Source organism: Budorcas taxicolor, chromosome 1 (genome assembly GCF_023091745.1).
Source record: "Budorcas taxicolor isolate Tak-1 chromosome 1, Takin1.1, whole genome shotgun sequence".
Classification (NCBI taxonomy): Eukaryota; Metazoa; Chordata; class Mammalia; order Artiodactyla; family Bovidae; genus Budorcas; species Budorcas taxicolor.
The window spans coordinates 136137339-136154251 of NC_068910.1; the positions used below are offsets into that span (position 1 = coordinate 136137339).

Sequence of the window (16913 nt, forward strand, 5' to 3'; positions counted from 1 at the left end):
GTTGGGTGATAAGTGTACATGGGAGTTCACTGTACTACTCCCTTTCTATTTGAACAATTTTGAATTTTTTCATCAACTACAGCAAAATAATTATATTGAATCAAGTACTCAGCCTGTAAGAGGTTAATAATGAAGGCAGCTGTAAAATACTATGGGTTAAAGCTGTTATTAAGATATCAGCATTCACATCATAAACTTAATTTCAATTTTAAAGTTCAGTTCTGAAAAAATAATACAGACTGGTAAAAATAATTTATAATTTTGGCGTAATGCATATGATTAGATAATTAATAATATGTACAATCAGTTTATTTGTAGATGTATCTCAGAAAGAATCTGAGTGAATGACCTCACCTGAAGGGAAAGCATAGACTTGAAACTGAACAGAAACTCAAATTGAGGATTAACAAGAATTTCATTCAAAACTAATGTCAGATTAAGCAATTTGAAAAGACCTATCACAAAATGTAGTCTAAAATAAGAGCCTATGTACATTCAGCTCAAGAAGCAGGATCTGATGGCCTCAAGTTCAGCCACCAAAATAATGTTAAAAATATTCAAGACTGTTAGCACAAGAGAATTAAAACATTTACCTTAAGATACATTATACTTTCACTTACTAATTTGAGGATTTCTAAATTCTTATATTATAGAATACAGAAATGGTATCTGACAAAGTAGTAATCCATCCCTCTCAAACTTGGAGGTGGTGGGAATGAGGTAGCCCAATGGGCTTGGAGGGTACAACACAGAAAAACATACCTTAACACCAAAGCCTGAACAAGTACTTTAGATAGAAGAGATACAGAAAAATTTGGCCACGGAATCTGCTACTTTCAGATAGCTGAAATAAAGAGCACTAAAACAAAAAATACAGTAGCAAATTTGGCTAGTTTAAGACCTTGGTATCTATAACTAGGATGAGAGATAGCAGAACAGATAACATGGAATTACCAGCTTTACTTAGGGAGGAAACCAAATAACAGCAACAAGACTTGAGGATAATCTATGTGAAAGTTACTTGTTAAGTTAGTCAAATAAGGTTATTTAAATAACCTAAAATGACACATCAAAAAGCATGATTCTAATGGCTGAGTAATACTCCATTGTGTATATGTACCACAACTTTCTTATCCATTCATTTGCTGATGGACATCTAGGTTGCTCAGCCATTAAAAAGAATACATTTGAATCAGTTCTAATGAGGTGGATGAAACTGGAGCCGATTATACAGAGTGAAGTAAGCCAGAAAGAAAAACACCAATACAGTATACTAACACATATATATGGAATTTAGAAAGATGGTAACGATAACCCTGTATGCGAGACAGCAAAAGAGACACAGATATATAGAACAGTCTTTTGGACTCTGTGGGAGAGGGAGAGGGTGGGATGATTTGGGAGAATGGCATTGAAACATGTATAATATCATATAAGAAACAAATTGCCAGTCTCGGTTCAATGCAGGAAACAGGATGCTTGGGGCTGGTGCACTGGGATGACCCAGAGAGATGGTAATGGGGAGGGAGGTGGGAGGGGGGTTCAGGATTGGGAACACGTGTACACCCACGGCGGATTCATGTTGATGTATGGCAAAACCAATACAGTATTGTAAAGTAAAAATTAAAAAAAAAGCATGATTCTAGATCTCTCTCTACCTCACTCTACCATTTAATGACTTTGAATATACAGGTAAATCACAAGTACTAATTATTGAAACTTATTTCTTCCATCTATAAAGAGACATGCCTTTAACCAAAAGGACTGTGTGACAATTCAGTAAGGTAATATTAAAAACAAAACAAAAAACTGTGTTGTAAATCACAGAAACCTATTGCTAATCCATTATACTTACTAATAGTATATTCCACTATATATGTCTCAACAATAATATATGTCTCAGACAATAATGGAATCCTATGATTCACTCAGAAATGGGGGGGGAGGGTGATAGGAAAGGGGCAGGATATACCAGAAACAGAAACTAACCAACCCCTAAAGAATATGACCCATGAATTAATAATAAGGCTTAAGAAACACAGTTTTGATCATCCAACTTTTAGAATGTTATTTCATTAATAAAGGGCCTCATAAGTCTGTTGCTGTTAACATACTGCAGCATCCTAATCCAATTTCAGAGAACAATATTACATCTTAAAAATTTTGTGTTAAAATAATTCTAAGATTCAGTTATTCACAAACAGGCCAAAATTAGTTTAGAAAATGCTTTTATGCTATATACTGTAGTTCTCCTTCTTAGCATTTATTGGAGTTTCATTATATTATTGGTCTAATGTCTCTCTCTTTCTCCCCTACTAAATTATAAACAAGTATTTCTCCAATAAAAAGCTCATAAACCCCAGCGAGTAGTACATCTTGGATTCTAATTTGGCACACACAGCATTGAAAGTTAATGCCATCACGTTAGTGACCACTATATATATATATATATAAGTTAAAGTGACTGTAAAAACAAATAGGATGAATTCTGGAACAATGACAGATTAAAAAGTCCCACAAATTTGCTTCTCCACCTAGATGACGACTGTACTGGCAAAATGCAATTGTCAGTGTGACATAAGCATTTTGGAATTCTGTAGTCTATTGAGGGCTTACAACTTCCAGAAGTTATCAGATGTAAAACTGTGGTTAATCCAGTCAATTTCAATTCTCAGCAGTGTTGCAGCTACCCAATTCCCATCCTTCATAATTTGTTCCTAGAGCAGCTGGCACAAAGCCTGCACAAGCCAGGGCAGAGTAGGCAGGGAGAGGGCAGCCAAAAAGGACCCTGTTCTTCAAATATAGGGAAATCTGTGTTCTGATTGCTACCTCTGATCACAGAGGTTTCAAAGAGGCAGTGGCCATTATTGCTGAGCCTCCCCCAAGTAATATAAATCCCTGCCCCTCTGGCTGAAGTGACTCCTAGTTTTAAAGGGCAAGTGTCTCCTCCCATAATTTCATTTGTCTCTTTCCCCTTTTGAGAATCAGACACTGAAGATTAGAATATTCAAAAACAACCACATATATGAGGGAAATCACAAAGTCATTGTGCATGCCTGGGGAAGGTGCAGGCATAGAAAAAAATCAGAGAAGATTTTAAGGTTATCTCATAAGCTGATTTTTAGCACAAAGATAGCCTACAGCAATCAAAAACTCAAAAACAAAAATACCCAGCAAACTTTAAATCTGATTTCCAGAAAAATCATAAGATTCAAATGTTCAATTTCCAACAAAAAATATCAAAAGGCATGCAAAGAAATAGGAACATATGTTCCATCCAAAGGAGGGAGAGTGAAGAAAAAAGAAACTGTCTCGGAAAAAGAGCTGGTGGCATATCTATTAGACAAATGATTTAAAGCAACCACTGTAATATCCAAAGAACTAAAAGACACGGTGCACAAGGTCAAGAAAAGAATGTATGAACAAAACGGAGAAAGCAATAAAAGACAGAAATCCTAAAGAGAAACCAAAAGGAAATTCTGAAGCTGAAAAGTGAAGTAACTGAAATGAAAAAGTCACTAAAGCAGATGTGAGCAGGCAGAATTAGGAAACCTGAAGATAGGATGATGTAAATTCTTAAGTCTGAGAACAGAAAGACTGAAGAAAAGTAATCAGTCTAAAGAGACTTGTGAGCCATCATTAAGCAGACCAACAAACATTGCAGGAGTCCAAGAGAGAGATCAAAGGGCAAGAGAGAATATCTGAAGAAATAATGGGTAAAACATTCCCAAATCTGATGAAAGACATGAACATAAACAATCAAAGAAGCTGAAGAAACTCAAGGTAGGATGAACTTGGAGAGATTCACACTCAGACACATTAAAATCAAACTGCTGAAAGACAAAGAGAAAATTGTGAAAGCAGTACGACAAAGTGACTCAATATACAAGAGCTCCTTTGAGGTCAGGAAACACTGGGCTGGTATATTCAAAGTACTAAAAGAAAAACACTGTCAACTGAGAACCCAGTAACTGGCAAAATAATCTCGCAAATATGAGGGAGAAATTATGACATTCTCAAATAAACAAAGCTGAGGGAGATCATTACTTATAGACTGGCCCTGAAAAAAATGCTAAAGCAAATCCTACATGTAGAAATGAAAGGACTCAAAAGAGTAACTCTAGGTGTCTAAAGAAATAAAGACCTTGGTAATAAGGATAAATACAAAAAAACTCTTTGTTATCTTAACAGTGTTTTGTAACATCACTTTTTGTTATCTATACAATTTAAAAGACTAATATTTCTTAAACTATATTTTAAAGAAGTGGACACGTTAGTCACTCAGTCATGTCTGACTCTTTGTGACCCCGTGGATCCTCTACCCATGGGGTTTTCCAGACAAGAATACTGGAGTGGGTTGCCATGCCTGGTCCTGGGTCATGAAGACCCCTGGAGAAGGCCATGGCAACCCACCCCAGTGTTCTTGCCTGGAATTTTATATTTTGAAAGTTAGTCTAAAAGTGAATTATTCATACAGAAGTGATGTCAACATCAGTAAATAACTAAAATCAATTAATAGCCCAGAAGTTAATATCATAATAACTTTGCTTTGTAATCTCACATTTATTTTCTACATAATTTAAAACATGAATGCATTTAAAAATTGTTAGTTTACGTTTTGGTACATATAATGTATAAAGTTGTAATTTTGTGACATAAACAACTGAGAGGGATGAGGATGTAACTGTTAAGAGGAGCAGAGTTTTTATACATCATTAAAGTTAAACTGATATAAATTTAAATTTGAGTGTTATAACTTCAGTATAGTAAATGTAATCTCCATGGTAACCACAGAGAAATTAGCTACAGAATATACATAAAAAGAAAAATGAAAGGAATTTAAACATTTCACTACATATATAAAAATTAAAAAATCAACCAAACAAAAAATTAGACAATGCAGGAAATAAACCTATAATAAATATAGAAAATAAATAACAAAATGACAGAAGCCTCTCCTTATCAATAATTACTTTAAATGCAAATTGCTTAAACCCTCCAATCAAAAAAAGGCAGAACGGATAAATCCACATGACCCAACAATATTTTCTGCAAGAGACTTCATTGAGATTCAAAGATGCAAACAGGTTGAAAGTGAAAGGATAGAAGAAGATATTCCATGCAACTAGCAACTAAAAGATAGGAGTCACTATATTAATATTAGATAAAATAGAAGTTAAATTTTAAAAGTTACAAGGGACAAAGGACATTGCATATTAATAGAAGGTTTAATACAGTAAGAAAATAAAACAATTAACATTCAAGTCCCTAATGATATACCATCAAAATCTATGAAATAGAAAGTGACAGAATTAAAGAGAGTAAACAGTTTTACAAATAATAAAGATTTCAATGCCCTGTTCAAAATAATGTGTAAAATAGCCAGACAAAAGATAAGTACAGAAAAAAATGACTTAAATGACACAATAAACCAATGTGACCTAACAGACATGTTTGGAACACTCTGCCCAACAACAGGATACATTCTTTTCAAGTGCATTTGGATCATTCCCAGAATACACCGTGTTAGGCCACAATTATGTCTCAACAGATTTAGTAAGAAAGTTGTCATACAAAGCATGTTTTATGTCAAAAATGGATGAAGATAGTAAGCAATAATAGCAGCAAACCGGAAAATTCACCAAGTTGTGGAAATTAAATGACATACTATTAACCAATGAATCAAATAAATAGAAGAGAAAACGAGGCCAATAGTTATTTTTTTAAAAGATCAACAAATTGACAAACTTTTAGTTAGATGGACTAAGGGAAAAGGAGAGAACAATAAATTATTAAAATCAGAAATGACAGTGGGAACACTATTGTTAATTCAATAGAAACAAAAAGGATTATAGAGTTATGAGCAAGTGTAAGCCAACAAACTGGGTAACTTACACAAAATGGAAACACTCCTTCCAATGACAAATCATGAAGAGAAAATTTTAATACTTTACTCCTTGGAAGAAAAGTTATGACCAACCTAGACAGCATATTCAAAAGCAGAGATATTACTTTGCCAACAAAGGTCCGTCTAGTCAAGGCTATGGTTTTTCCAGTAGTCATGTATGGATGTGAGAGTTGGACTGTGAAGAAAGCTGAGCACTGAAGAATTGATGCTTTTGAACTGTGGTGTTGGAGAAGACTCTTGAGAGTCCCTTGGACTGCAAGGAGATCCAACCAGTCCCTTCTGAAGGAGATCAGCCCTGGGATTTCTTTGGAGGGAATGATGCTAAAGCTGAAACTCCAATACTTTGGCCACCTCATGCGAAGAGTTGACTCATTGGAAAAGACTCTGATGCTGGGAGGGATTGGGGGCAGGAGGAGAAGGGGACGGCAGAGGATGAGACGGCTGGATGGCATCACTGACTTGATGGACATGAGTCTGAGTGAACTCCGGGAGTTGGTGATGGACAGGGAGGCCTGGCATGCTGCGATTCATGGGGTCGCAGAGTCGGACACAACTGAGCGACTGAACTGAATTAATAAGGAATGGAATCAGTAATCAAAAATCTCCTGACAAAAGCCCTTAAAATCTGATTGTTTTCCTGGTGAAATCTACCAAACATTTGAAGAACTACCATCAATTTTTCTCAAATTCTGCCCTAAAATTGAAGAAGAAGGTATACTCCCCAACTTATACTTTAAGGCCAGCATTATCACTATAAGAAAACTGCACACCAATATCCCTTATGTATACTGATCCAAAAATCTCAAAAAAATTGTATTCAGCATTATACTAAGAGGTTTATATACCATGAACAAGTAGGATTTATTCCTGGATTGCAAGGATGATTCAACACAGGAAAATTGATCAATGTAACATACCACATCAAAAGAATGAAGAAGAAAGAAAGAAAAAAAAAAAACCAACATGATCATCTCAATCTATGCAGGAAGTATGTGACAGTATTAAATATTTTAACTAAGAATATAAGGAAACCACCACCACATATTAAAGGTCATATATGAAAAACCTACAGCAAACATCATACTTCCATGGTGAAAGACTGAAAACTTTCCCTCTAATATAAAAAACAAGTCAAGCCGGCCCACTTTTGCAACTTCTATCTAACAAAGTACTGAAAATCAGTCAATTAAACAAATAAGAAGAAAAATTATTCAGCAGCTTCAGCTGCAAGCAACAAATTCTGGTAAATTCTCTTTCAATTTTTATTCTATTATAAATATTTTCTATTTCCTTGCTATGGCTTCTTAAACATACCCATCATTTAAAAGTAGACATTTAATTTCTAAATACATGAGATTTTAAAGTGTCTGATATTAATTTCCCATTCTGATATTATTTTCTCATTTAAATGCTTTCTTCTCTGTAATCACCCTCTGTGTTTTTTCAGTCTTCTAACTTCATTACAGTTTTCGATCCCTCTTTGTAAATGTTACATTGTATTTGAAAATATGCGGGTTATTTTCAAGTATCTTTTGATACTGATCTCTAACATAATTCTACAAGGATAAGATAACTGTATGATTTCAGTATCTTTAGACCACCCATTTTTTTGCACCTGGTCTTATGTCCCTGGATATGTTCCAGTGTCTCCTCGTTTATAATCTATGGGAATTTGAACAGAATTTGTATCCACTGTTGTGTGAAAACTGTATAAATCTTAATTATGTTGAACTGGTGAAGAGTGCTTTTCAAGACTACTATATCCTTCTACTTCTCTGTATATTCATTCTATTAATTTTTGAGAGTTTGATATTGAAACTCCAACTAAAAATCTTAATTTAACTATTAAAAAAAATTGTAATATGTAGTGGAACTACATATAACCATGCTCTGTATTTTCCAAGTCTCTTGTAAATGTGTTATCATATTTTCATAATTTTTAAAAATGGCCAAAACAAGGGGTAGTCTGACCCTCCTTTCTGTTTCCCCATAAAGCATGAAATAAATTTCCCAAATAAAAAAAAGAAAACTATCTGTTTGCAAATAATATGATCATACATGTAGAAAACTCTGAAGGAACCACATAAACGTCTGTTAGATCTAATACTTAGCAAAGTGGCAGTAAATGGTCTACATACAAAAATCAGTTGCATTCCTATATACAAACAAGCTGGCAAGAAAACAAAAGCAATTCAATTTACAACAGTATCAAAAAGAATAAAAACAGTTAGGAATGAACTTAGCCAACCCTCACATCCATACATGATGACTGGAAAAACCATAGCCTTGACTAGATGGACCTTTGTTGGCAAAGTAATGTCTCTGCTTTTCAATATGCTGTCTAGGTTGGTCATAACGTTCCTTCCAAGGAGTAAGCGTCTTTTAATTTCATGGCTGCAATCACCATCTGTAATGATTCTGGAGCCCCCCAAAATAAAGTCTGACACTGTTTCCACTGTTTCCCCCTCTATTTCCCATGAAGTGATGGGACCAGATGCCATGATCATCGTTTCCTGAATGTTGAGCTTTAAGCCAACTTTTTCACTCTCCTCTTTCACTTTCATCAAGAGGCTTTTGAGTTCCTCTTCACTTTCTGCCATAAGGGTGGTGTCATCTGCATATCTGAGGTTATTGATATTTCTCCCGGCAATCTTGATTCCAGCTTGTGCTTCTTCCAGCCCAGCGTTTCTCATGATGTATTCAGCATAGAAGTTAAATAAGCAGGGTGACAATATACAGCCTTGACATACTCCTTTCCCTATTTGGAACCAGTCTGTTGTTCCATGTCCAGTTCTAACTGTTGCTTCCTGACCTGCATATAGGTTTCTCAAGAGGCAGGTCAGGTGGCTGGTATTCCCATCTCTTTCAGAATTTTCCACAATTTCTTGTGATCCACACAGTCAAAGGCATTGGCATAGTCAATAAAGCAGAAATAGATGTTTTTATGGAACTCTCTTGCTTTTCCCATGATCCAGCAGATGTTGGCAATTTGATTTCTGGTTCCTCTGCCTACTAACACATATATACAGAATCTAGAAAGATGGTATTGAAGAATTTATTTGCAGGGCAGCAGTGGAGCAACAGACATAGAAAACAGACTTATGGACAAGGGCAGAGGGGAGGAGAGCGTAAGACGTATGAAAGAGTAACATGGAAACTTACATTACTGTATGTAAAATAAATAGCCAATGGGAATTTGCTGTATGTCAAAGGAATCTCAAACAGGGGCTCTCTATCAATCTAGAGAGGTGGGATGGGGAGGAGATGGAAGAGAGGTTCAAGAGGGAGGGGATGTATGTATACCAATGGCTGATTCACGTTGAAGCTTGACAGAAAACAACAAAATCCTGTAAAGTAATTATCCTTCAATAAATAAATACAAGCCATTCAACGTATCTCTGTACCACTCTAAATAATAAGCATGATAATTTTCATATTTTTATAAAATTTAAATGACATGATCAATATAAAAGTACTCTGAAAGTTTAAAGTTCTAAAAATAATATAAGAGAATATTTTAAAAATTTATCATCTTTCTAGCTATCTATCTGTCCTCAAACTCACTTTGAAACAGACAAGTGTTAGCCCCCATTTTTAATAGATGAAGGGAGTATAAAACTCAGAGATGTTGAACAATTTGAGTCACAAAGCAGGACTAGACTCTAAATCTCAAATCTTCTGTTTCTATTTCTATTATCTTCCGATGCATCCAAAGTATAAAGTAGTAGATCTTTAGAAGAAAAACTGTATTTATTTAAAATGTTAAAATCAGGTTATATATAAGATTGGATTTAAAAATTCATTTTGGGACAAATATTTTAATCACTTTTATTAATTTTATAATGTAATGTTATATTCAATTACTCAGGTATACACACACTTATTCTGCAAAATGAGGCACACCCACAGCCTTCTCATGTAAAACAAAACAAATTATTAAACTATTCTACATAGACTTTTGTAAGTATATTTAAAACCTAAAATGAGGTTAGGTAATATAAATAAGCCTCTCCTGTTTGTTTTTAAACTTGCTCCCTGGTTTACTGTCTCAAGCAAATATGAAGTAACAGTAATGATACAAATAGCCACGATCAAGTGCCATTATTATTCCTTCAATCACTGTAAAACATCTCAAGTAAGTACTACTATCATCATCAGTGTTACAGGTGAGTAACGAGATCAAGGTTAAGTAAATTGCTCAATTACACAGCTAGTAAGTGGTAGGAAAGTGAAAAAGTATTAGTTACTCAGTCATGTCTGACTCTTTGTGACCCCATGGACTATAGCCTGTCCATGAAATTGTCCGGGCAAGAATACTGGAGAGGGCAGGAAGTGGTAGAACCAGAATTCTAAACCAGATCCATCCAACTTTATTTATAATTACAAGGTTATGCAATCTCTAAACAATTTTCAAGTGTAGTGTGATACTAAGCTAGGGACATTTGGAATAAATAAATCAGAGAACTTCTGAACAGGAGAGGACTGGTTCCTAACTGAATATAAGAGCAGAAATTACTTCAAAATTTCAAAGGGTTCTAGAAAACCATTTTGACATCAAAAGACAAACTGAGGTGACATGACCAGAATAAACTTTCAAGTCTCCTACTTCAAAAAATATTGTGCTACTAAGTCTTAGTTACTTGGAAGAACGTTACATTATTACAATAACCCTTTGTCTATGTAAAATTATATTTTATAATTTATAAACTCAATTTCTCTTTGCACTGTACAGAAAATATCCATCCGGACTTATCTATTCATTTCTTGGTAGTTTCATAATTTGACTTTTTGTGATTTTTGTTTTAGTGTAATATCTATATTTCCCCTAGAATCTTACTTTGTATAATGTTCTTACTGATTTTCACTTTTTAAGAGAGGAGAAGGGCACTGAGATGAGAACAATGAAAGGTGATACCCATTTTTCCCCTTAACAGTACTTATTTTGACACAGCAAAAACACCATTTTTACTAGATTTTATGCTACAGGTCAATAATAGTAAAATTACCTAAAGATCCATTTGTTTACACATTAAAATGAGATAAAGATCTTTGGTGTAAAAGATCTCCATTATCCTACTTACTAATACCACAGTGATTTTACCTTTGGATAACTCTGTTGCTAGTGTAGTTACTGTCTTAACAAGCCGTCCCCTGGAACTACTACAGCTCTGAAAGCTACAAATATTCAGATTCTCTGACATTTGGCTATTACTTCATTGTATTTTTTGACTGTTACATGTTAACTTAAAAAGATAAATTCATGATTTTAGAGTATTTTTACATTTACAGAAAGTTGCAAAGATACCATAAAGAGTTCCCAAAGACTTTATATACATCAGCGATTATTTTTCAATAATAAATGTGAAGTATGTTATCCCACCAAATGACAGAAAGATTATTTCCAAAGATCAACATATACTGGAGAACAAAATGCTATATATAAAAGGACACATACAGTACAAGATCAGGAGGGACAATTTTTACTATCTTTAGAAAATAAACAACCCAAAGGAAATAAATTTTAAAATTGTTTTGAACAGACTTACATGTATAAAAGGCATGATAACAAATCTAAGGAGGTTCAATACGATGAAGTTTAGAATGTATCTTTTTTGTAGATAACCTCATAAAATGGCAAATATTGAACCCAATTAAACCCCAGATATTTAACTCCCTAAAAATATCATTTAAAGTCCAAAGTGTGTTAACAAATCTAACAAAGAAACAGTTGAAATGATCTGAAAAGAATACAAATGAAACCATTAAGAACAAATAAAATTTTTATAAAGAAAAAAGAAACTAATAAAAACCTGTGGTATGATGGGTAGGATGACAGTATTCTCAGCAGGGACTGGCAGGACAGGGATCACAGGGACAGTGGGAGAAGAGGGAGATACAGCTTCTGTTGGCTAAAAATCATCAATGACAACAAATCAGGAAAAATATAAAATAAAAGGGAAACATATAACAGAAAGTTTTGTCACAAAGATAAACTATAGTTTTCAGAAATAACTACAATAGGTAAAATAACATATTACTTCAATTTAAATGAGAAAATGCTCTTAGAAGTAATTATACCACCAATAATAATTTTAATGACTCTAGTTAAAATAAGTGACTACTCTTTAGATGTTTAAATGAAAATAATAAAATATAATGATTTAACAATACTCCTCCACTGGGAGATAAGACACTTGCTTCACAGACTACAAAATATTTTTATAGCATTCAGGATATATTTGACCACTTGCTTACTTGCATTTAAAGAATCAATTACTCTCATGATTAATTCAATTATTTTTTAAAAAGATGTAAATGGAACACAGAAAGGGGGTCTTCTAAAAGTACCAATCTCTGTTACCTGGATTAATTCATAAATATTTGCTATATCAATGACATATTCTGTAGAAGAATTATTAACCTCATATCCTATACAAAACCTCATATCCTATACAAAACCTGGAAATTAATTGATGACCTAAATATAAGCCCATTAAAGTCACAAAATTCTTAGAAGAAAACATAGGGATAAACCTGGATTTAACAATGGATTCTTAAATATGATATCAAAAGCAGAAATAAAAAAAAATTAGACTGTATCAGAATTCAAACCTTTTGTGAAGCAAATGGCATTATCAAGAATGGGAAAAACAACATACAGAATGGGAGAAAATCTTGCAAACTGTACATCTGATGATGGTTTCACATGAAGAACAGATAAAGAACTCACCATAAAAAGACAATTAAAAAATGGGCAAAGGACCTGGAACAGACATTTTCCAGAGGATACACATAAGCACCAAAGTTCTCGGCAACACTACAACAGCCAGGACATGGAAGCAGTCTAACTGCCCATCAGCGGGTGAACGGATAAAGAAGATGTGGCACGTATGTACAACAGGACACTACTCAGCCATAGAAAGAGCAAAACCGGGTCATCTGTAGAGACGTGGACGGACCTAGAGTCTGCCATTCAGAGTGAAGTCAGTCAGAAAGAGAGAGGCAAGTACCCTATTTAATGCATATATGTAGAATCTAGGAAAACGGCACAGAGTAACCTATCTGCAGGGCACAAATAGAGACACAGACGTAGGGAACACACAGATGTATGGACATGGGGTGAGGTGGGGTGGCAGTGGGATGAACTGGGAGATTGGGATTGACGTACACTGACGTGTAAAACAGATAGTGGGAACCTACAGCATGGCACAGGGAGCTCAGCTTGGTGCACGCGGTGACCCTTATGGATGGAATGGGGAGTGGGGGAGGGGGAGTCTCCAGAGGGAGGGGCATATGTATAAATATAGTTGATTCACTTCATTGTACAGAAGAAACTATGACAACATTTAAAAGCAACAAAACCCCAATTAAAAAAAAACAATAAGCACATGACAATCTATTCAATATTATTATTCATTAGGGAAATGTAAATCAAAGTGACAATGACATATTACTTCGTACTACTGGGAGGCAATAATAAAAAAGTAAAAACAAAAACAGGAAGTAACAAATGTTGGCAAGGATATGCAGAAATTGGAATCATCAAAAACTGCTGGTAGGAATGGAAAATGGTGCTGCCACTATGGAAAACAGTTTGGTTTGGCAGTCCTTCCAAAAAAACTACCCCTAGGGTTACCATATGACCCACCAATTCTACTCCTAGGTAAATACTTAAAAGAGCTGAAAACTGGGACTTGAATACTTTACCATAGTGTTCAGTGATGCATTGCTCACAATAGCCAAAAGGTGGAAACAACTCAAGAGTATCCATCAACAGATACAGAGATATAAAACATGGTGTGTGTACACACACACACACACACACACACACATACACACACACACACGATAGTTATTCAGCCATAAAAAGGGATGAAATTCTGGTATCTGCCACAACATGGACAAACCTTGAAAACATTATGCTAAGTGAAATTAACCAGATACAAAAGGTCAATATTTTGTGATTCCACCTATATTTAGAATAGGTAAATTAATGTAAAGTAGATTAGAAGTTACCAGGGGCAAGAGAGAGATGAATGTAAGGAGTTTACTGCTTAGGGGTTACAAAGTAAGTTTGAGATAGTGAAAAGGTTTTGGAAATAGATAGTGGTAAAAGCTGCTCAACACTGGAAATGTAACTGATGCCACAGAATTGTGAAGTTAAAATTGGTTAAAATGGCAAATCTTATGTTAGATATACTTTATCACAATTAAAGACCTCAAAAATATTTTAATGCAGAAAAGCAGGTCCCTTCACAGTGCTGTTGGATATATAACTTCATACAAACTTTACAAAAAGCAATCTAACAGCTTTAAAAATGTTGAACTCTGACTTAGTAATTCTGTTAGTCTATCCTGAGGGAAGCTTGGCATGCTGCAGTCCATGGGGTCGCAAAGAGCAGGACATGACTGAGCGACCGAACTGAATTCTAAGGCAATATTTAAAAAGCAAATGTATTAATATTCAATATATTCTTTTGAACATTGTATTTTGGAAAATGCAAAATATCCTAAATATAAGGTGTTGGAATGGTTGCACAAATAATGATAATTTCATAAGATTAAATACTATGCCCCAGAGAAGGGCACAGCAACCCACTCCAGTATTCTTGCCTGGAGAATTGCATGGACAGAGGAGACTGGTGGGCTACAGTCCATGGGGTCACAAAGAGTCGGACATGACTAAAGCGACTTAGCATGCAAATACTATGCATCGATTAATAATCATCTGTAAGAACAGTCTATAAGTCATATAGGATATTGCCTATGGCATGACATTAACTAAAAAAAGGAAGATAAAAATTTTATTTAAAAAATGGAAAGAAATGTTTGATAAGTTAACCTCTGAGAACAGGATTATGAATAGTTTTTCCCCCTGCCTCTATTTTGAATTCTACTTTTCCAGTTGTCAACAATGAATATATAGTGATGCTATAATGCATGGTGAGGGATGGAAGATCTATTCCTATTAAGAGAAAAACAATTATAATATTTTACCATCTCATTTTCTAGAAAATAAACTGAAAATGTGTTTCACATTAATTGTTCAAAAAGATGCTAAAAATTTCAATCATTTTTATAAGACCATTAGAGTTGAAGAAGCTAGGGATCAAGTTTAACCCTTCATTTTACAACTGAGCTTAAGCTCACAGAAGTTAACTTGTGAGGAATGAGGAAAATATCTGCTAGGCTATTGTTACCTGGATATCCTGTAGAAAGAAATTATAGGCCATTAGATATTGTTTCCTTTTTCTTTCTTTATAATATTACCAATTTAAATGAGTTCTCTAAATGAGTTCTCTGTTTTTAAAGATGGAAAAGTTACAGAGATGGACAACGGTGATGGCTGCACAACACCATGAATGTATTTATTGACACTGAATTAACTGTACTTAAGTGTACTAAGAAAGGATAAAATGGTACAATTTTGTTACATATATTTTATCACAATTAAAAATAAATTAGGAATAAAGTCTCTGTCTGTCTTACTTGGGATTCCAGCCACCATTAATATATATTCTTCCTATAGGGGAAAAAAACGTTGAATTCCATATTATGAGCTTAAAATAAATAATTTAGATGCTACCAATTTTCAATGGAATATTTATAACTTTTTTAAAATGTTTGAAAAACCCAAGAGATTCTGACTCCTAATTTATGACAAAGAGAAAAAGATCGTTTTAAAGAATTTAAGTGGGGGGCGGTCCTAAGATGGCGGAGGAATAGGACGTGAAGACCACTTTCTCCCTCACAAATTCCTCAAAAGAACATTTCAACACTGAGCAAACTCCACAAAACAACTTCTGTAGGCTGGCAGAGGACATCAGGCAACCAGAAAAGCAGACCACTGTCTTCAAAAACAGGTAGGAAAAAATATAAAAGACGAAAAAGGAGACAAAGGAGGTGGCGAGGGAGCTCCGTCCCAGGAAGGGAAGCCCGTCCCGGGCAGGGAATTTTAAGAAGAGAGGTTTCCAAACACCAGGAAACACTCTCCCTGCCGAGTCTGTGGCGAGCCTTGGAAACACAGAGGGCAACATAACAGGAAGGGAAAAATAAAGAAATAATTAAAACCAAGAGATTACAAGCCCAACAGTAACTCTCCCAGCGGAAAAGCAGTACAGACGCCTGCATCCGCCACTGGGAAGTGGGGGCAGGGCAGGGACGCGCGGGAGGCGCGGGCTGCAGTGCTTTGTAAGAATCCGGCAGGAACGCCCCACGCGCAAGCAGAATGATCTAACTGGGGCTAGCAAACAAGACTGTGGGATAGCTACCGCCCGAAAAGCTCGAACATAAGACACCGCCAGGACCGAGCACAGAACAAAGGACGGAGCGGAAAAAGCCGGCTGCAGACCATCCCCCGCCGGGGACAGGCAGCCAGAGCCGTAAGGGCTGGAAAGGGGCAATTGCAGACCCGGAGAGACTTCACTTACCAAACTGCAAGCAGGCTTCTTTGCTAAGACTTATGGGGGTGCTGGACAGTCATCATCTGCCTCACAAGGGGCGCCAGCGGTCCACCCAGAAAACTGAGCAGCAGAGGCAGAAAAGGCGACAAGTCGCAGCTATCACGCTCGCCAAACTCCTGAGCTACTCGGACCCGGGAAGGGCACAAAACGCAGTCCCAACTGAATCTGTGCCTCTGAGGGCTACCTGAGCACCGAACCTGAGCGGCTTGGACCAGGGAAGTGCAGCAGCAGCCTAGGGCCGGCCTCAGACGGTTCCCGGCTGAGCATCGTAGAGCCGGAGCGGTTTGTACGCTGCGAGAAGGGACAGGTACAGCAGGGCTGAGACACTGTGTGCACACGACAGCGCTATTTGTTTGCAGCATCCCCCCTCCCCACAGCGCGACTGAACTAGTGAGCCTAAAAAACCAGCATAAAGAAGAAGTTAAACAGAGGGAACTGCCTTAGAAGTGACCCCACAATGCCCACAACATCAGAGAAGGGCCAGATATATTTTTACTATTTTTAAAATCATTCCTTTTTTTTTTCTTTTTTCTTCTTTTTCT

At 35.7% G+C, this 16913-nt stretch overlaps 1 protein-coding gene across 1 annotated transcript in view; it reads right to left on the reverse strand.

The window, feature by feature from the left end:
* The window catches only part of DLG1 (discs large MAGUK scaffold protein 1), a 264721-nt gene that overhangs the window by 117242 nt on the left and 130566 nt on the right, over positions 1 to 16913 (reverse strand). Inside the window, exon 5 of the mRNA XM_052646229.1 lies at positions 11719 to 11817. Within this exon, the coding sequence (XP_052502189.1) occupies positions 11719 to 11817 (99 nt within the window). The remainder of the gene's footprint in view (positions 1 to 11718; positions 11818 to 16913) is intronic.